The 24,416-nt window shown below is 47.9% G+C and overlaps 1 protein-coding gene across 6 annotated transcripts; it reads right to left on the reverse strand.

The window, feature by feature from the left end:
• Positions 1 to 340: 340 nt before the first annotated feature.
• Positions 341 to 21,341, reverse strand: UPP1 (uridine phosphorylase 1). 6 transcript variants are annotated; one of them, XM_005549618.4, is made up of 10 exons: positions 20,948 to 21,341; positions 20,538 to 20,661; positions 19,576 to 19,771; positions 14,610 to 14,674; positions 9,283 to 9,400; positions 7,081 to 7,239; positions 5,643 to 5,757; positions 1,990 to 2,199; positions 1,569 to 1,715; positions 341 to 858 (listed from the first exon to the last, which is right to left on the reverse strand). In XM_005549618.4, exons 4-10 carry the CDS (start codon positions 14,651 to 14,653, stop codon positions 719 to 721), a joined length of 933 nt encoding a protein of 310 aa, XP_005549675.1. In that variant the 5' UTR covers positions 14,654 to 14,674; positions 19,576 to 19,771; positions 20,538 to 20,661; positions 20,948 to 21,341; the 3' UTR covers positions 341 to 718. The 6 variants fall into 6 exon arrangements, with proteins under 6 accessions (XP_005549675.1, XP_073892675.1, XP_065398041.1 ...); XM_074036574.1 differs by lacking the exon at positions 20,948 to 21,341 and adding an exon at positions 6,268 to 6,594 and having other exon boundaries at positions 20,538 to 20,728; XM_065541969.1 differs by lacking the exon at positions 20,948 to 21,341 and having other exon boundaries at positions 19,704 to 19,771; positions 20,538 to 20,728.
• Between the last annotated feature and the right edge of the window lie 3,075 nt (positions 21,342 to 24,416).

The following is a 24,416-nucleotide window of genomic DNA, read 5'->3' on the forward strand; positions in this document are numbered from 1 at the left end:
AGGTGCAACCCAAAAGGAAGCCAAGAGACACAGAGTCTGAGAATGTCAGTGTGAGGCCAGGAATGAATACTAGGCTGACAAGCCAGGGACAGAAACAACAGGACAAGCTGTCTTGAGCCCAGGTGTCCCGTTTCCCATCCCTAGGTACTTGGATCAAGATATTAGCAGTGTGGACAGTGGGTGGGAGGATTGCTGTCATGTGACTAAGCTGGTGTGGATGGTTTTGGGAATGTGTGTGACTCTAACTTGGAAACTGTGTATACGCCTATTTAGGTTTGCATTATTTCTCAAACACCCCTGCTGTCTGTTTTATTGGTTTTCAGTCATCTCTCATTGCAAGTGGTGCATAGAATTTTTTTAATGTATCAGGAAATTAGTTTCCTAGCACTGTTGTCAGATTTCTCATTTAGTGACATGAAATCTGACTACCATTAGAATTTTAAAGTCTAAAAATTTTCCCTAGAAGTAGCACAAACATTTGGTAGAATGTTCTTGAAGAAACCCCAAATCAGGCTAACATAGTTGAAAATGCTCCAATGAAACTTCAAAAGGAAGAACATCTCCCAGGTGGTTAATCCAAGATTCTCTGTCTCTTAATTGCGATCTGATTTTCTAGATTCTTGTGTAAAGTATGCTCAAAGTCCACACAACAGGGGATTTTGGACAGTGCTTTTAATGGCCGTGATCCCAGCAGGTCTGTGGAGGTGCAGGGCAGCGCTCAGGCCTTGCTCAGTTTCTTCTTGATGAAGTAGCTCACCAGCCGCTGCGGCCTCTGCTGGTACTCGGTGAGCACATTGTGAGGGCTGCTGATCTGGTCCCCTTCCAGGCGGTTCAGGAGGGTGACACACACCACGGCCGCTGCAAAGGGAAAAGACCACATCAAGGCAAGGTGCCAGGGGTCTGACAGTTCACAGGGACGGAATGATGGACATGAGCTGTGAGGAGCAGCCTCTCGGCCTCCTCAGGAAATCAGGCTGCCCATGCAGTCAGGCGGGGCCAGAGGATGGAGCGCGGGAGGGAAGGCGCTGGTCCAGGAGCTCGGAAGGCTCCTCCTTCTCTGACACCACCCTGCCCTGTCCCTCCCCTATTCTTGTGCCTCTCCTTCTAAAAGGAATTCCCCATTCCCGGACCAGCTCAGGGCTGCAAGCACCACCTTGAAAGGCACATTTTGGGTGAGGTGACAAGGGGATTCTGCAGAGCTGTGAGTTGGCCTTCAAGGGTGGCTAGTACCTTGAGGGTAGATGAACCACAATTCAGAAAGTCAAAGCACTTTGGAAGCCGAGTTTTTTAGAGAGCTGGTGGCAGGCAGCCTCACGGGGCAGCAAAACCTTTTTGTCATTTTTCCTACGCAACGACACTGAGAATCCTGCATTTTGTCATGTGACAATCAAAGGACATTGAACACAGGGCTGTGGGGACGACATGTATGTTCAGAAAGTGACTTGGGGGCAGGGGAGACAGAAGCCAGAAATGGGTACTGGGGTGCCCCAGGAGGAGGGGCCCCAGGGAGGGGCTCCAGGAGAGCAGAAGTGAAGGAGGGATGCTGAGGCTCATCGAGTGCCGCCTACCTTGGAGGCCGCAGGCGCTGCACATGGCGGCAAACACCGAGGACTCCATCTCAATGTTGCGGACGCCGGCTGCGTAGGCCGCCTCCAGATACGCCTGCTTGTCCTTCTCCGTGTAGGAGCAGAGAGCCCCATCCAGACGGCCTTGCCCTGAGGCACACATGGAGACATGAGAACCACATGCATGTAAGAAGCTCCTACAACACATCAGCGCCACGATGCCCAGAAGGTCACAGGGACAAGCAAGACCCATCCAGGTCCTGCCTAGGTCCACTCAAATGGGTCATTATGGCCACCACGGGAGAGGTGCAACTGAGACAGCAGCTTGGCACGTAGAAATCCCAGCTCACAGTGAGAAGGCAGGATCAGGAGACGGACCAGGGCTCCCTGGCTGAAGGATGCCTCCTGGTATCCACGGCCTCACCTTCATAGAAGTCCAAGGTACACATGGTGTTCCCCACCACCGCGGTGAACTCGCTCAGCTCTGCAGAACACAGCAACAGCTCCTGCACCAGCTTCTTGTTCAGGTCCGTTTTCCGGATGACCCGCTTCCCCAGCACAATCTGCTCAAACTCTGCCTTGAAGCAGGTATCCACTGCCTGCTCTGTTATGACCACGGTACCGGGTTCCAGACCTGAGGAAAAAAGCAGACATCAAAAAAAGCAGGGTGTAAAACAACATAAAATAAAAGCGGGGCAGCCAGGGAGCACACAGCAGAGCACATAGAGGAAAGAAGCAGATCCACCCGCACATCCAAACACGAAGCATCCAGTACTGTTCTCAAATACACAGTGACCCATTTTCCCATTCCACTTTTTTTTAAGCTATGAAAGTAATTAATGCATGATCATTATGGACACTATGGAAGAGAAAGGCACAAAGAAGAACATAGAGGGCTGGGCGCGGTAGCTCACGCCTGTAATCACAAGCGCTTTGGGAGGCCAAGGCGAGTAGATCACCTGAGGTCAGGAGTTCAAGACCAGCCTGGCCAACATGGTGAGACCCCATCTCTAGTAAAAATACAAAAATTAGCCAGGCGTTGTGCTGGGTGTCTGTAATCCCAGCTACTTGGGAGGTTGAGGCAGGAGAATCACTTGAACCCAGGAGGCAGAGGTTGCAGTGAGCCAAGATTACGCCACTGCACTCCAGCATGGGCAAAAAGAGCAAACTCCACCTCAAAAAAAAAAAAAAAAAAAAAAAGAATAAAATAAAAATGGCCAGGAACCTTCGGGTACTTTGTCCCATGTTTCTTGCTTCCATTCGTTGCGATTTCCCACTGTCGTCTGTCACTGAACCATATACCATGATGTGTTTCATTGATCCCTGTTTCCTACCTTGTTAATATTCAAGATTTCAGGCAAATACTTGAAAAGTAAACCGGCAAAAGGCGGACTGGAACAGGATAATGAAGTCCCACACCCTAAACCCAGGTGAACTATGACCAACTCCTGACCTACCTGGCCTGCCTCTCAGATTGATGCATGATGAGGGTCCAGTTTCCGTGTTCTGGGCATGCCTTCCTGGAGTAGTTTCCTGCTTGTAGGGACACTACTCTGCTCCTTATTCTTTGTGTTATAATAATTTTAGATGGGATTTGACCATTGTCATGGATCAGGACTGAATGTTGGCTTCCCCCTCAAAATTCATAGGCTGAAATCCTAACCCCAAAGGTGACAGTTTTAGGCAGCAGGGCCTTTGGGAGATGATTAGGTCATGAGGGTGGAGCCTGCATGAGTGGGATTAGTGCCCTTATAAAAGGGACCCCAGAGAGCTGCTTGCCCCTTCTGCCATGTGAGGACACAGGGAGAAAACAGAGCTCTACGAATCCGAAAGTTAGCCCTCACCAGACACCAAGTTTGCTGGCTCCTTGACCTTGAACTTCGCAGCCTCCAGACTACGAGAGATCAATTCCTGTTGTTTATAAGCCACCTGGTCAATGGCATCTTGTCTATCAACCTGCAGGGACTACAATAACTATGATCCGTTTCTGATACTTATTTTAATGCAAAATTGGTTTTCCTAAACATGTGCGAGGGAACAAGAAGTCAGATCTTTTCCAGAGCTCCCAAGTCAGTTGTTTTCATGAAACATTAAAAAACACGGCCGACTGCAAAGACCTTTGCTTCGCTCCCCACATGTATCTGAACTCCTCTTTCCCTTGCTACTCCTGCAGCTGTTCTGGGCAATTCAGAGTCTCCTTGCAGCAGCTTCTCCCAGCACCAGGGCTGGAGCTAGAGGACAGTGTGGCTGATGCCTTGGCGAACCCACAGGGCCTGGAGTGTTCAAGCCCCTTGGAATTCCAGCATCATTCACATTGGGACGCACAGGCCCCCGCCAGTGTCAGCTGCCATCTTCACTATGTCCCCTGCACCTTCCTAGGAGCGCCTGGGACTCTTGTTCTCAGGTCTGTCCATTGCCCTGAGCTTCCCCGAGCAGCTGCCAACACAACCCAGATCTTGAGGTTTTTTGTCCCCACCCATTCATACTTTGGGGTTTGTGAAGATAGCGCATCACCTTTTATAATCAACTATGTCCAGGGGTTTTTGGTTTTTGTCCCTAGTTGCTCTTTGCATTTTTACAGAGCAGTTGAAGAAAATTCAAAATCTATACTACTCCCTCCAGAATTATGTGATCACTGTTTTAAAAATCACTCTAGAGCAAGAACTCAAGAACCATTCGCTAGAGTTCCTGGTGGAGGCCAGCACCCTCTGCACAGCTGTTAGTGTCAGGTGGGTGGCACTGGAGACTAAGTCTGCAGGACCCAGACAGCTCATGGCTGTTGGTGTGTTGTCCTAGGGACAGTTGCACTAACCTTGGAATTACAGTCACACAAACACAGATTGTATGCATCAATCTCTCTATATAACAAAAAGAAAAGAGACAAGATAACATATTCAAAAGATTTGGGTCTAAAGCAAGTCCCCTTTCAAGGTCAGGACACTTAAATTCTAGAATTTAAATTCTAGAATTGCTGTAAATCCTAGATAGTCCAGGTCCTAGACAGCCTGGAACAAGTACACACAGGACTAGCCAGCAGCGTCAAAGCTCAACTTTCTCTAGGGCACGTGCAGGCTTCTCCCCTGAGCTCCGAACACCTGGATGGGAGCAGGAATCGCTAGAACCGTTTTTAGCAGAAAGAATGGCACAGGGTTGGAACCCCAGAAAGCAAGACCACTTATTTAAAACAAATCTGCCTAACAGGCAATTCAACAACTTATTAGCTTTTGCTTTCTCGTTAAATCTCATTCTTTCTTTGCCCTCATTGTGGGGTTTTTTTGTTTGTTGTTGTTGTTGTTTTTGGGATGGAGTCTCACTCTGTCGCCAGGCTGGAGTACAATGGTACGATCTTGGCTCACTGCAACCTCAGCCTCCTGGGTTCAAGTGATTCTCCTGCCTCAGCCTCCCAAGTAGCTGCGACTATAGACATGCACCACCACGCCCAGCTAATTTTTTTGTATTTTAGTAGAAATGGGGTTTCACCATGTTGGCCAGGATGGTCTCGATCTCCTGACCTTGTGATCCACCCACCTCAGCCTCTCAAAGTGCTGGGATTACAGGTGTGAGCCACCACCATGCCCGGCCAACCATCTTTGTTTTTTAAAACATGTTGAGGACAGGGACATTTTAAGCTAATTTAAGGACACTTATCTGAGGTTCGTACTGCACCTCTCTCTTCCCCCCTTTGATTTTCCTGTGGCTTTTCTCATAAGGTGCTTCAAATCCCTGGATTAGGGAGGAGGAAAAGTAAGCAAAGGAAAAGAGAGAATGGAGAAGAAGGCGAATTAGAAAGAATAAGAGAGAATCAAGCAGACAAGAAGGCACAAATTGTGTAATCCCAAAAGGATGAGTTTCCCCCATATGCATGGTGTGGTGCCCTTCTGCTGCCTGGCTCTGGGGTGCGGGTTGGATAAAAACAACAAAACAAGCTTCTTTTCACACCTCCTGTTAACAAGCTTTCCTTGAACCAAGCCAAGAAAGGAACTCTTTGTCTCTAATCCCACACCACATAGAAGCTGCCTCGGCATGCCCCAGTCCCTCATCCATTCACAGGGCAAGAGGCCCCTCTGCAGACCTTACCTATCCCACCAGAAGTGCCAATGCGGATGATAGTGACGTCGGAGCACCGGGCATAGTACAGCAGCTTTATGAGCTCATGCAACATGATTGAGATAGAAGGAATACCCATACCATGCTGGAACCAGGGAGAAACACCCGTGTTAAGCCAAGGTTGTGACTTTGTCAATGTTCTGGTTGACGTTTCAAGGGATGTAATTCAATCTAACATGCCCATTGTCATAGTGATGGAAGATAAACTTCTCAAATACACATTTAAGAAGCAGTAACACTTTGGGAAACTTTAAAGTGTATGTAAAGCTGTCAAAGACAAAACCCCATTTGACTGACACAATTTGTCAAATAGGTAACAGCTGAGGACCCAGGGGCTCAGCAGGGAAGCAGCAGTCTGCTATTGCCAGGTAACAAACAGCTCCTTCTAGCATTTGAATCCCTGCATAAATACCCACCCTATTCCCCCACACCCCGCCACAGGTTAAAGTTTTATCTCCTTTCTCTTTTCTCCCTACACCCTCTGCTTCAGCCAAACTAAGTAATCAGCTGGTTCCTCAGCCCACTGGACACAGGATGCCTTGCTGATCTTGTACTTCTGCCTGTGCCTTTTCCTCTCTTTGGGGTCTCTGCATACCTCCTTCTCCTGCTCTCCTCTTCAGAGCACCCCCCCTAGTGTCACATCTTCCATGATGCCTCTCCCCGGATGGCCTCAGCACTTTCCAGGGGCTGTTCCTGTGGCAGAGCCATACAGTGGAGGCATCCCTGCTAGAATCGGTCACAGAGCCTTACACACAGGAAAGGCTTGCACACATTATCAGTAACGGAATAATGCGTTGGCTCCCCGATGTGTTCTAGCTGGTTGACACAGCTAGAGTCCTCAGCTGACTGGAGAGGTAGGGATGCACGTCTCAGCAAAAGGGGTTCCCTTTCCTTACTCTGCAGCTGTTCATTTATATTGCTCCTGACAAAGAAAATCAAAACTGAAAAATGAAAAGACTTCTATGGTAGAATCTGGAGATTTCTGTGTTCACCATGCTCACTGCTTAAATCAAAATGTGTTTTGAAGTAACTCACTGTGAGGTGGCAGAGGGGATTAGAGGCCTGGTACTTTGAGGCTCTCCTTCCATCCTGCTCCAGGCAGGGCACCCCCTACTGTCCCTCGTCTATACCCCAAGCACTCTAACTCCCTGCAGCTGCCACCCTCACACTGTGTAGACACACAGCTGTGTATTTGCATTTGTGTACTTAATCTCCCCTGGAGACTGAGCCTCAAGGGCAATAGCCCGGGTTCAATAATCTCTGAATCCCAGCTACTGTGGGCTCACCCTGCTCCCAGCCATTTACAGTAAACAGGTGTTAGGGGACCAGCTGTCTGTGTGTGCAGAGGGGTGGGGCACAGGGCCTTGCAGAGCCTAGAGACTGAGCACAAGGGAGGGCAGGTACTCACACTGACAGACAGCACCGGTCCTACTTTATACATGGCATAGCGGTCAGTTCCCGCACAGATGTTGGGATAGTCTCTACCTGGGCAGTCAAGGCCCAGCTCTGCACCAACGCACCTGATGAAGGCTTTCATCCGGGAGGGGCTTCCGCCAACACACACAAACTGCAGCCAGAGAAGAGAGACCCCCATTAGTGCACTGTCTATAGCAGAGGTCCTCAAGTGGGGCCCCTAGACCAGCAACATCAGTATCACCAAGGAACTTGCTAAAAATATAAGTTCACTGGCCTCACCAGGACCTGCTGAATCTAAGGGGCCCAGTAATCTGCTTTAACAAGCCCCCCTGGTGAGTGCTTAGGGTGGGCGGCCAAGCATCAAAAGGCAGTCAGCTCCACAAACGCAGGAATCCAGACCCTTGCTCTCTCTGAGGAGGTAATTCCAGGTCCTTTGCATCCTCAGCCTCCCTCAGTCACGTAGAAGGCAGCTTGTGGAGAGAGCCTGGGTTTGAAACAGAGGGAGCAACTCCTCACTGTCCCTCTGTGTTCCCAGGGCCCCACAAAATGGGCTACTGATCACTCTCTCACCTGGTTACCTGAGTGCCAAATGGCCAATGCTTGGGAAGAGCCAGTCGAGGCCTAGAAGAGGCTCAGGAAGTGACAGCTATTCTAGGTGAGGCTCTCTCAGAGAAGTAAAAACTTTAATTTGCAGAACGTCATGTAAGAAAATGTTGGTTTTGAAAAAAAAATTGTTTTCAGTGAGTAAGTTTTTAAAGAGTTTGAAGATGGCTGGGCACGGTGGCTCACACCTATAATCCTAGCACTTGGGAGTGGGCAGGCAGATCACCTGAGGTCAGGAGATCCAGACCAGCCTGCCCAACATGGTGAAACCCCATCTCTACTAAAAAATACAAAAATTAGCTGGGCATGGTGTCATGTGCCTATAATCCCAACTACTCGGGAGGCCGAGGCAGGAGGATCGCTTGAACCCGGGAAGGGGAGGTTACAGTGAGCTGAAATCACACCACTGTACTCCAGCCTGGGCAGGGAGAGTCCAGCTCAAAAAATTAAAAACAAAAAAAACAAAAAAAAACAAGTTTGCAGATAAAAGAAAATAATTATTCTCTAAACATAAAAAAGAAAATTCCATAGTCTGGAATAAAAATCACTGTGAATTAACTCAATAGGATGAATGAAAATTTAATGAATTAAAAGCACATGGAAAGTTGTCCACAATTGGAAACCAACACTATCAAAGAACAGGATGATTGATAAGACATAACACCATTGTTAAATTATGATCCCATGTAGCAGCATTAGATTCCAGGGTCCTGGCGTATTTTGATTTTTAATTCTATATGTCAGTTCATCTTTACCCATTAGACATTTCAAAGTCCTATGTTAAGATAAATCAGAACTAAGCAACTTAAGACTTTGTAGAAAAAATTAACTGGAAGCTGCATGAAGCAAAATAAGACATTAAACGCAATTAACTAAACAGAATATCAATATGTATCTTATATTACAAACAAGATACAATGACCTTTATTTACTATCCTTTGCTTCCCTAGGAAATTTTTACATCTTTCTCTTCTCTCAATGAAGCATTAGGAAGTTTATTTTATATATTGCTTCAAATACATAGGCATGCCCCATGTAACGATGTTTTGGTAAGCAAGGAATCACATATACACAACAGTGGTCCCAGAAAATTATATAATACCATGATTTTACTGTAGCTTTTCTATGTTTGGATATATACAGATACACAAATGCTTATCACTGTGTTACAACTGTCTACAGTATTCAGGACACTCACATGCTATAGGGGTTTGTAGCCTAGGGGCATATGGCCGAGGCAAGTAATAGGCTCTACCACCTAGGTTTGTGTGGTTACGCTCTACGTTGTCCACACAACGATGAAAGACCTAAGGCTGCATTTCTCAGACCGTATTTCCAGCGTTAAGCAATGCGGGACTGCTCTAAATTTGCAACAGGTGAATTAGGGAACAATTTGGCACTACTTAGGATAGTTTTACTTGGTGGTTCACATATTTGAAAGTTAAAAATTTGCAAAACTTTGGTAAACATTATGTCTGCATAAACCTGTTAGCTGTGGCCTCTCCAGCATTTGTGGGTTGGTCTACCTGCATAATATAGGGGGAGGTTGATCTTAAGACAAATTCCAAGGTGTCAACACCTGGCCTCTTACCTTCACATCTCCAAACAAGGCTGGGAAATTGTGTCTGCTAGTGGTGAGATTGAAATGATAGAGAATGTCTTCTTTCATTTTTGCTATGTTTGGATTTAAAAGTCTGACGGGACAATCACTGTTAAAAAACAAGAAAGTGGAAGGCTTATAGAACATCAGTGCCCATTATCACAGAAGTGCCCTATGTCACACACGAGGCTCATGGTGGGAGAGGCTCATGGTGGGAGAAGGGCAGGGCCAACCCTGGAAATAAGACAACCCTAACATTGACAAGGTCCCCACTTGCCTCCCCTCTGTTCTTCCCCCTTCTCCTTCCTCTTAGCCCCTGTTGCTCCCACGGCTCTGTTTGGAGGGCAATAGGGATGAAATCAGAAGAGCACACAAAAGTACACAGATGGAAATGTTCAATCTACCCATACAAGGAGTAGGGAGTATAGCCAGTTGCTCCTCTAATCAAGTTCATTCAATGTATAAACTTGACTTTATTTTAAAACTACTATGTTTACCATAGGAAATATGAACAGAAATAAAAACAAACTCTAATCCTACCTCCCAGAGATAACTTTTCCCATCTGCATACCTTCAATTTGTTTTTGTTTTGTTTTGTTTTGTTTGTTACACTAGCCACGTCTTCTCAGTACAATATCCAATAGGAGTGACACGATAAGACATCTGTTTATCTGCTAGAAAATGTACATGTGGCTCGTGCTGGTCTACAGCAAGCATCAGCAAGCTTTTCTTCATAAAAGGCCAGGCAATAAATACGTGTGGTTTTGTAGGTTGCATGGTTTCTGCTACTTCTCAAGTCCACCGTAGGCATGTGAAAGCAACTACAGATAGCACACAAATGAGTGAGTGTGGCTGTGTTCCAATAAAACCTTCCTTACAAAACAAATGCCCCAAGTCTAGATGAGTCCATCTCAAGCCCGTCAAAGTCTCCTAGAGCCAGCCTCAAACACACCTCCTTCAACAATGTATGCCTTCCGAGTCCTAGAGATGGGCGGGCTCCCTTACAGGAAACCGAGGCAGACATGGAATCCTGATGTCAGAGCAATTGGGGACCTCTTTTTCTTCCTTCTGAGTCTGACTTTCTGCCCTGAACCCCCTGGTCACGTCTCCTCCTCAATCTAACTCATGAGAAAAGAAAAAGATACAAGAGAGGCAGGGTCTCAGCTGCCACGGATTTGGAAAATAACTGTTACATAAGGGATGTACCCCCTTCACAGAATGGACATTGTCCATTCTCTCCCCACACGATGCTTGCTACACCTTATCTATATTCTAACCCTGATATACACAATTAATGTAATAACTTTACCTCCGGCAACAAAAACTTCTGGAGGCCATGACCACATCTTATTTATCCCTGAATCCCACAGAACACACCGCAGACAAGCAAAACAAGGTTGAGATGGACCCATCCTGTTTTATTTATTTTATCATTTTATCAAATCCCTATTTCTATCTGGCACTCATCAACAGCAGACACCCAGGCTGCAAACACACTGGTGGCCTACACCTGACCACTTCCTCCTTTCATGCCCGTCAAATGTTCCTTCCTGTCAATTCCCCTAGAGTGGGGCCCAGGTGAGCTCACACCTGAACATTTCCAAAAGGCTGAAACAGAAAACGTAAGTACAAAAGGTTATACACAGACACGGGGAGATCTTTGTATAAAGGGACGGGGGGCTAGGCGACTGTTTCCTGTAAGGGCAGCCAGAGACTGTGCTAACTACACCAGCGAATCCGCTGAAAACCCTGCTCAGGAAGGCACAGCAGGCTGCCTGAAGCACAGAGCCACACCCACCTGCCCCTAAGCCCACCTCTTCCTAACAAGCTGTGGGGCGGTCTCCAGAATCAGGGTTCATTCTACTCTGGGATGTGGGGCAAGGCCATTTATCAAGGGACCAAATCCAGAATCACGTGTGGTAAGGACCATCCTTGAACTTTTTTCTCAGAAAGCCTTTTTGATCTCCAGGCCAATCTGAAATTCTGACAATCCGCACACCCCACAGTATTTTAGGATCCTTTAGTGACAACTATTTTTCATGTAAGTAACATTTTCATTCTCCTTCTTCAGGATGTTAGGAATACACAGAGTACAACATAGACGGGCTAAGAGTCATGCTTCAAAATAACAAAACAGGATGTGATTAAGCACTTTGTCACATATTTCAAAATAAAATACTTGTCTTTTCTCCTTGATTCTGAGAAATGAAGAAGAAGGAAATAGGGTGTAACCGTGAAGACAGGCAATGATTTTAAAACATGAAAATGTGGCCAGGTGCAGTGGCTCACTCCTGTAATCCCAGTATTTTAGAAGGGATTACAACACAGGTGGATCACTGGAGCCCAGGAGTTCGAGACCAGCCAGGGCAACATGGTGAAACCCTGACTCTACAGAAAATGCAAAAATTAGCCAGGCATGGTGCATGCACCTTTAGTCCCAGCTCCCTGGGAGGCTGATGTGGGAGGATCACCTGAGCCCAAGAGGTTGAGGCTGCAGCGAGACATGATCACACCACTGCACTCCAGCCTCGGTAACAGAGTAAGACTCTGTCTAAAAATACAAATAAATAAAAATAAAAAAAGTAAATTTAACATGTGCCATAATGAACCAGTAGATGTCCCAATTTATCTTTTGAAGGATTTTAAAAGAACAAGTCAGACACATACTACTTGGAAAAAAATATTTCTCTAGTCTACACATAATTTCAAGTGACTTTATTCCGCTTTATTCTATCACTTTATTCATCTAGCAAATATTCATTGAGCATCTACTATGTAAAAGAAATATGTGAGATGAAAGAAATGAAAACTGTCTGGGTGCAGTGGCTCATGCCTGTAATCCCAGCAATTTGGGAGGCTGAGGTGGGCAGATCGCTTGAGCCCAGGAGTTTGAGATCAGCTTGGACAACACAGTGAAACCCTGTCTCTATGAAAAATACAAAAATTAGCCAGGTGTGGTGGTGCATGCCTGTAGTCCCAGCTACTCAGGAGGCTGAGGTGAGAGGATCACTTGAGCCCAGGAGGCGGAGGTTGCAGTGAGCTGAGATCACACCACAGCACTCCAGCCTGGGTAACAGGGCGAAACCCTGTCTCAATAAAAGAAAAAAAGGAGGTCGGGCGCAGTGGCTCACGCCTGTAATCCCAGCACTTTGGGAGGACGAGGCAGGCAGATCACAAGGCCAGGAGATCAAGACCACCCTGGCTAACACGGTGAAACCCCGTCTCTACTAAAAATACAAAAAATTAGCCGGGGGTGGTGGTGGGCACCTGTAGTCCCAGCTATTTGGGAGGCTGAGGCACGGCAATGGTGTGACCCGGGAAGCAGAGCTTGCAGTGAGCTGAGATCGTGCCACCGCACACTAGCCTGGGCGATACAGCAAGACTCTGTCTCAAAAAAATAAAAGAAAAGAAAAAAAGAAAAAAAAGAAAGAAATGAAAACTGGCTTCTGATTCCAGGAGTTTATCAGCAGGGAAAAGAAAGCAGGATCAACCTTTATATAAACTTGCCCAAATAGCTTAGGACAGGCACATGTGGAGACAAGAAGAGAATGAGACGGGGGAGACACAGGGGCCTGGGGTTCTGGGGAAGGGGAAGAGGGAGCGCTCTAGAAAATGCTGGCTGAATCTCGCACCAGTCAAGCATCCTGTGCTGGGTGTACTGCACATAAAGATGAGTACGATCCAGTTCCACTCATGGAAGGCTTTTGACTTGGGGTAGAAATGAAATTATTAATAGCTAGCACATATCAATTCATTTACTATTCTCAGTATAAACTAAGTACCATCAGTAACCCCATTCAAAGTCCAAGGTCGCAGCCTTCCTAAGAGGCTGTACCCCTGAGCGCTACACCTGACTGCCTTTCAGCAAGTGGAACATGATTAGCAAATAGCTGATGATAAAACAAGGGAGGGTAAAATAATTACTAAACAGAGGGAAGGGGAGGAAGCCCGCATTGAGTTGCTTGGCACTTGGTGTGCCGGCCCTGTTTTCTCCAGCCTTCATTTCCGCCACTCCCCTCCACCCCCACCAGCCTCCTGCTGGGCCTCAACCTCAAGCCATGAGCAGGAGGAGGGAGGAGGGGAGCTCCAGAAACTGGGGACAAGGCATTTTTGGCTGTCAATGACCGAAAGTACCAGGAAGACTATTAGTTCAATTAAAAAATAGTCACTGAGGTGGGGCACAGTGGCTCACGCCTGTAATCCCAGCACTTTGGGAGACTGAGGTGGGTGGATCACTTGAGGTCAGGAGTTCGAGACCAGCCTGGCCAACATGGTGAAACCCCATCTCTACTAAAAATACAAAATTTGCCAAGCGTGCTGGCTTGCACCTGTAATCCCAGCTACCTGGGAGGCGGAGGCACCAGAATCACTTGAAACCGGGAAGGTTGCAGTGAGCCGAGATTGCACCACTAACTGCACTCTAGCCTGGGCAACAAGAACAAAACAACAAAACTCCGTCTCAAAAAAAAAAAAAAAAAAAATCACTGCAGGGAATGTCCACAGGCACCAGAAACTCCAAAATGGACACTGGGTCTTCTGGGGAATGGAGGAGGAGAGGGGTATTGTCCATATGGAATTATGACCTGGGTATGCAGCTGTCACAGGCGAGACTTCAGAGAGGTCTCAGGGAAGTTACAGAGGAACAAAGGACCAGGAGTCCAGAGCAAGGATGGCCAGAGGTCACCACAACCCTGGGTGGTGCCAAGGTCAGACGCCACCAGGACTGGGGAGAGGCCATGGCGGCAGGACAGAAGGCCTGCCCAGGTAACCCCAGCAGAGGTGGGAGACAACTGGGCGGGGTGGGGGTGGTGAGAAAATAAGAATAATCAGCGGATTACAGTTCACATAGGAATCAGAATGAAGACAAGAAATTCTTGCTTTTCTAGCAATGCCTAAACACAAGCAGTGTCAAGCCAAGCATATCAGAAGTATGACAAACTGCAAAGAAATAAGAAGGCATTTAAGATTCAGAACCAAGGCAGAGCTGAGTGATAAGCAGGGGATTTTGGTTAAGGAGAGTGGCACATAGAGGAAAAACCTACTAGACAGAGATTTGAGCAGGGACTTGCCTGGTTTTCTGAAAAAACATGTCCTAAGAATCAAGAGCTGAGGCCCCAGCGCCCGACCCCAGAGTTCTTTAACCATCTAATTTACGGACCTCCTGAGTCATTAATCCCTCCAGGCCTCAGTCTCTTTCACAAGCATCAAATGTGTTAATATATGTCAAGTCCTTAGAAAACTGTGTGGCACAACATATGCTCTATAAACAACCCAACCCAACCCAACCCAACCCAACCCGGAATGAAATGGAGTCTTACTTGTGACTTTCAGGTTTCTCTGCATTGGCTCCTGTGGCCGCCATTCTGTCAACTGAGGCAAGACCCTAAGGAAAAAAAAATCACAGAATGGAGTGAATCCACTCAGTAGAAACCAAGGTTGTGCAGAGCCCCACTAATATGTAGAAAGTCAGTGCAATGAAGTGGAATTCCTTACACACCTGATGTAAGTGTGTGGACTGTGTGAGAAATAGAGAGGAGAATGTGTATGTGTTTATAGCGTTGCTAGTTTCAGAGAGGAGGTGGTGACAATGTGCCAAAAGCCTAAGTGGACAGGCACCTCACATCTCCAGAGAACCTGTCCCCTTTATGCCTGTAAACCCAGCACTATGGGAGGCCAAGGCAGGTGAGGTCAGGAGTTCAAGACCAGCCTGTCCAATATAGTGAAACACAGTCTCTACTAAAAATACAAAAATTAGCCGAGTGTGGTAGCAGGTGCCGGTAATCTCAGCTACTCTCAGGAGGCTGGGCAGGAGAATCGCTTGAATCAGGGAGGCAGAGGTTGCAGAGTGAGACTCCATCTCAAAAAACAAAACAAAACAAAAACCTGTCCCTTATTCCCAATTTCCCAGCCCAGCAAGTCAAGACTCACTGACCCAACACACCACACCTCTCTGCCTCCCTTTTCTTTTTTCAATAGAGATGGAGTCACCCAGGGTGGAGTGCAGTGGTGCCATCTCGGCTCACTGCAACCTCTGCCTCCTGGGTTCAAGCAATTCTTCTGCCTCAGCCTCCCGAGTAGCTTAGACTACAGACACCCACCACCACATTCAGCTAATTTTTGTATTTTTAGTAGAGATGGGGTTTTACCATGTTGGCCAGGCTGTTCTCAAACTGCTGACCTCAGGTGATCCACCCGCCTTGGCCTCCCAAAGTGCTGGGATTACAGGTGTGAGCCACCGTGCCCAGCCTCTGCCTCACTTTTCTAGACTCTCAGATGCTCTTCTCTAGCTTTCAAGGACAGCCAGGGGAGTGGGAGGAATTGGGTCAAAGGTGAGGAAAAGGTACCAGCTCCAGGCGGGGCAGTGGGGACAGGGGACCACCATAGGAGGGAGAGGGACTGAGGCTGACCTGAGTCAGCCCACAGCCCTGCCTCCACTGCAAAGCCCCATGAAGGAAAAACGTGGCGTACCTGCAGTCACTCTAGTAGGGCTCATTAGTCAGAAATCCCCAAGACCACTTCTCTGTGTGGAGAAGGGCAGGGTTTTGCCAGAGCTCTTAGAAGGAGGGTGAGACTCACGTTTTGAACTCAGTTAATAAAGCAACAAATCCCTGAATGCTCTGTAATGGCCAGGCCCCCAACTCCCTGGAAAGCCTTGCAGAGTGGACAGGATTCATGGCGAGAGGAGGAGAGTGAAGCACTGAGTCTACGGGATGATCCAAGCTCATAAAGATACCAGTAGGAGTTGTGAAGTGGAGCTGCTTTCCTGAGGTCAAGGCATTGTTTCCAGGACACGGTTCTCACCTTTGTAACTCAGCAGTCTCTTGTCACCAAGCTAAAACCCAAAAGGTCCCTTTTTGGACAATGGGATTTATTATTACCACAATATAGTGATCATTCCCAGCAAATCTTGAATGCCAGGGAAAATTACAGTTGTTAGGTGTGGAGCAAAAATGTTCCCTCCAATTGCTGCCTTAAATCTCTCCACCAGGCTTTCATTTTCCCTTAGCATTTACACAACACTTCTTTGGAAAGCCTACTGCAGTCCAGCTAAGGAGCACTAAGAAGGGGAATAAGGTGTGGTGTTGCTGATTTTTTTTTTAATTCAACACTATTTTTCATGTTTTAGAAACAGGGGCCATGCACGGTGGCCCACGCCCCTAATCCCAGCACTTTGGGAGGCCAAGTCTGGCAGATCACTTGAGGTCAGGAGTTCAAGACCAGCCTGGCCAACATGGTGAAACTCCATCTCTACTAAAAATGCAAAAATGTTGCTGGGTGTGGTGGCGCATGCCTGGAATCCTAGCTACTCAGGAGGTTGAGGCAGGAAAATCGCTTGAACCCAGGAGACGAAGGTTGCAGTGAGTCAAGATCGTGCCACTGTACTCCAGCCTGGTGAAAGGACAAGAAAGAAAAGAAAAGAAAAGAAAAGAAAAGAAAAGAAAAGAAAAGAAAAGAAAAGAAAGGAAAGGAAAGGAAAGGAAAGGAAAGGAAAGGAAAGGAAAGGAAAGGAAAGGAAAGGAAAGGAAAGGAAAGGAAAGGAAGAGAAGAGAAAAGAGAGAAAGAGAGAAAGAGAGAGAAAGAGAGAAAGAGAGAGAAAGAAAGAAAGAAAAGAAAGAGAGAAAGAGAAAGAGAAAGAGAGAAAGAAAGAGAGAGAGAGAAAGAGAAAGAAAGAGAAAGAAAGAAAGAAAGAAAGAAAGAAAGAAAGAAAGAAAGAAAGAAAGAAAGGAAAGAAAGAAAGAAAAGGAAGAAAGGAAGAAAGAGAGAGAGAAAGAGAGAGACAGAGAAAGAGAGAGAGAGAGAGAGAAAGAGAGAGAGAAAGAAAGAAAGGAAAGAGAGAAAGAAAGAAAGAAAGAAAGAAAGAAAGAAAGAAAGAAAGAAAGAAAGAAAGAAAGAAAGAAAGAAAGAAAGAGAGAGAGAAACAAACAAACAAATAAACAGGGTTTTACTCTGTTACCCAGGCTGGAGTGGAGTGGTGCAATCATAGCTCGCTGCCGCCTCAAATCACTGGGCTCAAGTGATCCTCCCATCTCAGCCTCCGAGTAGCTGGAATTACAGGCATGAGTCACACCACCAGTGTAAAGGGAATGAGTTTTAAAAGAGGTATCACGCCTTGGTCCCCGGTTCACCAGGGGCCAAATGAAGGACAGTGTAGGGATGAAGCTTCATGAATAGGCAGAGCTACCTCTCCCTACATGTGTGGAAGGAGGAGAGAGGAGCCAGAGCAGTGCTTCTCATCAAAAGGCCCTACAGGAGGATCCTGGGGCATTGGCATCTGGTCATGATTTCAGACCTTCTTCAGGATCCATTAAGCAGACCTACCGACTGAGGGAAAAAGTAGGATTTAGGGTCAGGCAGAGAGTCCCGGTCCTCAGGGCCAGTTTCTGTTGAGCAGGAACATTCCCCCATAAGAGTGGCTCCTCTGAAGAACATGCCCTCTTACAACCTCCCCCAAAACTCTGGCCCCTCCAGGCTGCTATTTTTGTCTTTAGGGGTAGGGAGCTAATGGGAGGGAGCAGCCCCCCAGTGAACTGGGCAGGGGAAGAGCTAAGAAGTGAGCTCCCTTGGGTCAACAGCTGAGAACATCCCACTGAATCAGAGACTGCTAAGTGGCTCCTGGAAAGCTCTCCAGAGAGAATCCAACCCCGTTTGTAGAAAAGGAAACCCAACCAAAGACAGAACTTCCTGTCTGGTCTTGCAGAGTAAGGATGTTTCTCTCTAGGCTGGGTTGCTTTTCTTTACTCTGAACCAGAGAAACCAAGGCCACATCAACGGAGAAATCAGCTCCCTTGTCCAGCCATTGCCTTCGACTGGCTCCTTCCTAGTGGGCTCCAGGGCCCACCTCACTCTCTCTTTCCCCTTGCAATCTTAGTACCTGTAGCATCCCCCCTCCTGGGTGTGAGTGTCCCAAGAGCTACCTTCTCTCCACTTTTCAGTCCTGCACTCAGGGAGGCTCTATTTAACCACACCCACGTAGGCAGAGAAAGTTGCAGATGTCTGCAATGCTCCAGTTGAAAAGACCCTGGTGTTGAGGAAGATGTCAGACTGGGCTGATTTTAGAAAACCTTTCTCCTAACATTGTACCACAATGTTCTCCAACTTCCGTATGGAAATGAAATTCAGTTTCTCAACAAGTCTTCTCTCACCTCTCTAGAAAGTCATGCTCTTCACTCCCCTCCCCACATAACAGGAGAGTTTTGCTGGTTTTACCTGGGCTGCAGATTCTACCTCCCAAGGAAATCCTAAACCTGGCTCAGGATTTGGTTCCCTGAGGAGGAGCCTTTTCAGTGATCAGCTGGGGTTCCCCTACCTATTACCAGCCAGATCCAGCTTACTAAAAAAAAAAAAAAAAAAAAAAAAAAAAACTGAAGATGTTTTTACTTTTTTTTTTTTTTACTTTTAACCCATTAAACTCAAATCAGATTGGTAAGTTACTTGCATAAATAGCTTAGTTTGTAAACATTTAAAATACTTTCTTGAACGAACATATTTCAAACGCAAATGTGTATGAGAGAGATCGGAGAAGGGAGAAGAATGTTTGGTGTTTATCTTTAGGGAAGAGGAAAACCTAGAAGTTTCATTTTCTGTTATATATTTGATTTTTGGGTTTTGGGTTTTGTTTTGTTTTTTTACAATGAGTTTGCATTAATTTTAAGATAAGTAAGGTCAACAAAAGTCCACTTTGACAAAAAGCCATGTAAAGAAAAACTAATTTGTCCTTCTTAAATGAAACATGAATGCCCACCAGTGCTGAAAGTATTGGAACCAAGAATAAAATGTGTGCTCGAGAAACCTGTGCTGAATTAAAATGGTCTGCGGTGATGAGGTTTAATGCAGAGGACCAGAAGGTCAGGGTGGCCTCTGAAGAAAGAAATAATGTACGAGTGGCTGAGAAGTGGGGAAAGCTTGGGCCAAAATGCAGATGGCAAACAAACTGAAAGGCGGAAGAGACAAAGGCCTGCCCTGGGAATGGCTCAGCAGAGCTTGTAAAAACCCAGAGTAAGACATTCTGTCTATTCAAGGAAGTCACAAAGTTTTTTAAAGACCCGCGGTTACAGCCAATGAATGGAACCACTGGTCTTTTCAACCCAGAAGACCCCAGGAAGGTAGAAAATGAGCCAAGGAAAGGCCAGGCAGGGGACGTTGGGGAAAGGAAACAGGGATGGAGAATCAGAGACGGAAGTGCAGAGACAGGTCACCCAGGCGCCTGGAAACTGCCTCCATGGCCTTCACGGGAAACGGCCTCTTTCTACTCCGGATCCCAGACTGTGCTGCTTTGAAACTGACCGTCAGAGAACAGCGGCTGGAGGCGGACAGACGTCTGCAGTGAGAGCCGCAGTGGGAGGCCCTCCAGGCGTTCCAGGCAGGGGCAGGAAGACTGCCAGCGAGTCACCCGCGACCTCGAGTCAACTCACCAAGCCCTGAACTGGAACAGGAGTCGAGAAGTGTCGACGAGCTGCGGAGTTCCTTGCTTCTCTTGGCCCTGTCAGGTCCAAGAACAGGTTGCCATATAAAAGAATCGTAAAGGGACCTCCTTCCCCATGCAAATTATGTCATATAACGCATATGACTGTAAAGTTTCTCTGCGGAGCTGCCAAATAACTCGATGCCAATATTTTATGCGGTAACATTTTGTTAAATGTTGACTCGATGGCCACTTGACTCCATCTTAACTGAGGGCTCCCGTAACAATCATCCTCCAAATGAAATTTTACCCCCTCTCCCTTTAAAAGGCGGTGGGGACCAAAACATCACTTGGTCACTGAAGTCACCAATTCCTTCCTCTCATCTGGGGCTCCCAGCAGTTTTAGGGGTTCCCGCACTCCCTGCCCGGGTTTGGGCGCGAGAAGCGCCCGCCTGCGCCCTGCGGGACCTGACCCTGCCGGCTCTGCCTCTACCCTCGCAGCACCTCGGCCTGGTGGGCTCCCCGCCCGGAGCCCCGCGCGCTCGGTCGCCGGGACGTGGCACAGGTGGGCACGGGGTGGACCCGAGGAAGCGCATCACGCCCGCGCGCTTCCCCCCATGCCCACCTGCCCCGCACACATGGGCCCCAGAACCTCCCGGCCGCGCGCAAGCCTCCCCGCGCAGCCTTCCCGGGTTGCTCTCTGCTCCTTCTCGCAGCTGAGAGCCAAGGTGCGCCTGAGCCTCCGTCACCGCCCCTACAGGTAAGTGGGCAAGTCGCCAAGGCAGGGGATGGGCTAGCCTCCAGGGAAGAGAGAATGGCGGGAACCGGGCCGCGGCGAACTCACCGCTCGGTCTGCGCAGAGACCCGCTACACCCGCTGCGCCATCCTTGCACCGGCGACAAACACTATGCTCCAGGGCAGGTCGAAGGGGCAGCTCTCGGGAGGCTCGCGGACGACGGGGCGAGGGTCTGTGCGCCGGAGCACTCGGAGCACTCGAATGAAGGAACCCCTTGCGAGGTGAAGCTCATAGGGAGTATGCGAGCGCCCCGCCCTACCCTGGGGTTACCGCTTGGCTCAGGCCCCGCCTGCCCTGGGCCGGCGGACTCGGCTGACCGCACCCTGGGCCATCCCGCTGACAAGCCCCGCCCGCCCCCACCTTCCTCTGCTCCTCCGACCCCGCCCACCCCCACCACCCCCACCACCCCACACCTCCCACCCTCTTCCCGCCTAGGTGCCGGGAGCCTCCGCCCTCACTTGCTTCTACCCTCTGCGGAGCAGTTGGGCAATTGTCAAAAACCAGCAGCCAGTTCTGTTACTCATTAAACCGCCCCTACTATAGAGGAAATCTCCTTATCCACGTGATCCTAGCCTGGGGTGGATCTGGGGCGGAGGAAACCCGGCTAGAAGCGGCTCTAGGAGTAACCCAAGGTCACGCCGCCAGGCAGGATCCCCGGTCTGTCTGTCTGGAGGTGGCCCCGCGGCTGGGGCCAGCGGAGACAAATGCCAGCGTGGAACCAGCCCCGGCCCGGTGGTCGGGGATGTGGAGCTGGCACTGTCACCGTGTGTACCCTCTATCTCTCTGGACGGCCTCCGCTTCCCCCGCGGAGAGTTTCTCTGGAACCTTCCTGATCCTGGGAGTTCCCCAGCTGGGGCAAAGCCAGGAGCTCGCCCGAGGAAGGGAAGTGACTCATTCATTTAGAGTCGCAGCTAAGTGGCAGAACTACCTCACACCGGCGCTGCACTCTGACCCCCAGCGGCCAGACCCGCCTCTCCCCGGCCGGTGCCCACTCTCCGTCTAAGACGTCTTTCCTGGTCCTCTCCCTGCTTCCCGAACGCGCACTCTGGTGAGAGCACAGAGCCTGGGAAAGAAGACGACCTAGCGGCCCGGGCTGCCCAGCACATCTGTTACTTGCTTCCTAAAGGGAACTCCAGTTCCTGAGAAAACATGGGGTTGGACCAGGAGTGGTGGCTTACGCCTGTAATCCTAGCATTTTGGAAGGCCGAGGCGGATGGATCACCTGAGGTCAGGAGTTCGAGACCAGCCTCCCCAAGATGGTGAGACCCTGTCTCTACTAAAAATACAAAAATTAGCCGGACTTGGTGGCATGTGCCTGTAATCCAAGCTACTAGGGAGGCTTAGTTGAACCCAGTAGAGGATGCAGTGAGCCGAGATCGCACCATTGCACTCCATACTGGGTGACAAGGGTGAAACTCCGTCCCAAAAAAAAAAAAAGAAAGAAAGAAAGAAAACAAAAGAAAGAAAACGTGGGGTTGACAGCTATGGCCTGTAAGCCCCCATGCCCCGGACATTACGTTTACCTTCATTTCCAAGAGGCTGCACATGAGCGGGGAAATCAAACCAATACCAAAGACTTCCTGTGTCAAAAGACAAAATTATAACCAATTTAGTTTAAAGATCTCAGTTGGCTTTATTTTTGGTTCTAGGCTCTGGCAGTGCGTCATTACATAGAAAAGAATAAGTGTTCCAATGAGCTGAGCAGAGGGATTTGGCTTTATAGACAGACAGGAAGGGCTGAAGAAGGCAGAAATGAAGATCAAAAAGCAGATGGGTCTTTTCAAAATTACTTTCCTTGTAAGGCAGGGACAGGGAGACGAATAATAGAGAATAACTGATTAGTCAACCTCAGGTTACTTCAGGCTACCTATTTTTGTGTGTAAGAATTAAAGCAGAGGGAACTTTATTATCATGTGGGCTTGTTAACCATGGAGGGTGTCCAGGTTCTTGGCATCTTGAACAAAGAATTGAACAAAACGCACAAACAAAGCAAGGAAGGAATGAAGAGTTTCATTGAAAATGAAAGCACGGCCGGGCACAGTGGCCCACACCTGTAATCCCAGCACTTTGGGAGGCCGAGGCAGGTGGATTACGAAGTCAGGAGTTCAAGACCAGCCTGACCAAGATAGTGAAACCACGTCTCTATTAAAAGTACAAAAAAAAAAAAAAAGAAAAAAAATAGCCGGGCACAGTGGCAGGTGCCTGTAATTTCAGCTACTTGGGAGGCTGAAGCAGGAGAATCACTTGAACCTGCGCGGCAGAGGTTGCAGTGAGCTGAGATCATGCCACTGCATTCCACCTTGGGTGACAGAGTGAGACACCATCTCAAAAAAAAGTAAATGAAAGTACACTCCACAGTGTGGGAGTGGGCCTGAGCATAGGGGCTCAAAGACCCCATTCCAGAATTTTTGGGAGTTTCAATATCCTCTGCTTGGGGTACACGCTATGTAAATGAAAGAGATGACGCAAAGTTACAAAGTCATTTACTTGGCCTACGCAGAGGCTATTTCCTGTCATAGCTGAAGTGTGAATCGGCCTTATGTTCCCTGCCTCCAGACCCTATTTTCCTGCCTCATACTGAAGACTGAAACTGGCCTGGTTAGGAAGTTGGCTATTCTCTCTCTCTCTGTTGATTTCTCAGAAGGTAGATTAACAACTTAGTTTTAGTTTTGTTACCGGAAGAGGGTCCCAATCCAGACCCCAAGAGAATATTCTTGGATCTTGCACAGGAAAGAATTCGGGTCCAGAGTGAGTCCACAGAGAAAAGTGAAAGAAGAAAGCTTATTGAGAAAGTAAAGGAATAAAAGAATGGCAACTCCATGGGCAGGGCAGCCCCTAGAGGTGCTGGTTGGCCTTTTTTTTTTTTTTTTTTTTTTTTTTTTTTTGAGACAGAGTCTTACTCTGTGGCTCAGGCTGGAGTACAGTGGCACCATCTCAGCTCACTGCAATCTCCGCCTGCTGGGTTCAAGCGATTCTCCTGCCTTAGCCTCCCGAGTAGCTGGGATTACAGTCTCCCACCACTACACCCAACTAATTTTTTGTATTTTTAGTAGAGATGGGGTTTCACCATGTTGGCCAGGCTTGTCTCAAACTCCTAACCTTGTGATTCGCCCGCTTCAGCCTCCCAAAGTGCTGGGATTACAGGCATGAGCCACGGCGCCCAGCTGCTGGTTGGCTATTTTTATGGTTATTTCTTGATCATATACTAAATAAGGGTGGATTATTCATGAGTTTTCTAGGAATTCTTCCTTTTAGAACATATAGAGTAACTTCTAGATGTTGCCATGATATTTATATACTGTCATGGTGCTGGTAGGAGTGTCGTCTAGCATGAGAATGCATTGTGATTAGTGAATAATGAGCAATGAGGATGACCAGAGGTAGCTTTCCTCACCATCTTGGTTTTCGGCAGGTTTTGGCCAGTTTCGCTGGCTTCTTTACTGCATCCTGTTTCATCAGCAAGGTCTTGTGATACCAGCCTGCCAACCTCCTATTTGATCCTGTGACTAAGGATGCCTAACCTCCTGGGAATGCACTCCAGCAGATCTCAGTCTCATTTCACCCATCTCTTATTCAAGATGAAGAGTCTCTGAGTCGACTCCTTCTGACATATTTCCTGGCTCTACCACCCTTAGGATTAAGGCTTCCCTTGTAAAAGGGAAGAGGGAATAACCGAATAACCCGCCCCTTTCTTGGAAAACTCATGAATAATCCACCCCTTGCTTAACACATATTCAAGAATAATCGTAAAAAGTACCCACCAGCAGCCCTTGGGGTTGCTCTGCCTATGGAGTAGCCACTCTTTTATTCCCTTCCTTTCTTAATAAACTTCCTTTGACTTTACTCTGTGGACTCATCCCAAATTCTTTCTTGCAGGAGATCCAAGAACTTTCTCTAGGGGTCAGGATCAGGACCTCTTTCCAGTAA

Source organism: Macaca fascicularis, chromosome 3 (genome assembly GCF_037993035.2).
Source record: "Macaca fascicularis isolate 582-1 chromosome 3, T2T-MFA8v1.1".
NCBI classification, from domain to species: Eukaryota; Metazoa; Chordata; class Mammalia; order Primates; family Cercopithecidae; genus Macaca; species Macaca fascicularis.

Bases quoted from the DNA above. Each gene is read 5' to 3' on its own strand.
- UPP1 (XM_005549618.4), bottom strand. From the start codon at position 14,653: ATGGCGGCCACAGGAGCCAATGCAGAGAAACCTGAAAGTCACAA. The intron at 9,401-14,609 runs GTAAGACTCCAT...GTTTTTTAACAG, and splicing joins GAGAAACCTGAAAGTCACAA to TGATTGTCCCGTCAGACTTT. The intron at 7,240-9,282 runs GTAAGAGGCCAG...CTCTGGCTGCAG, and splicing joins CCTTGTTTGGAGATGTGAAG to TTTGTGTGTGTTGGCGGAAG.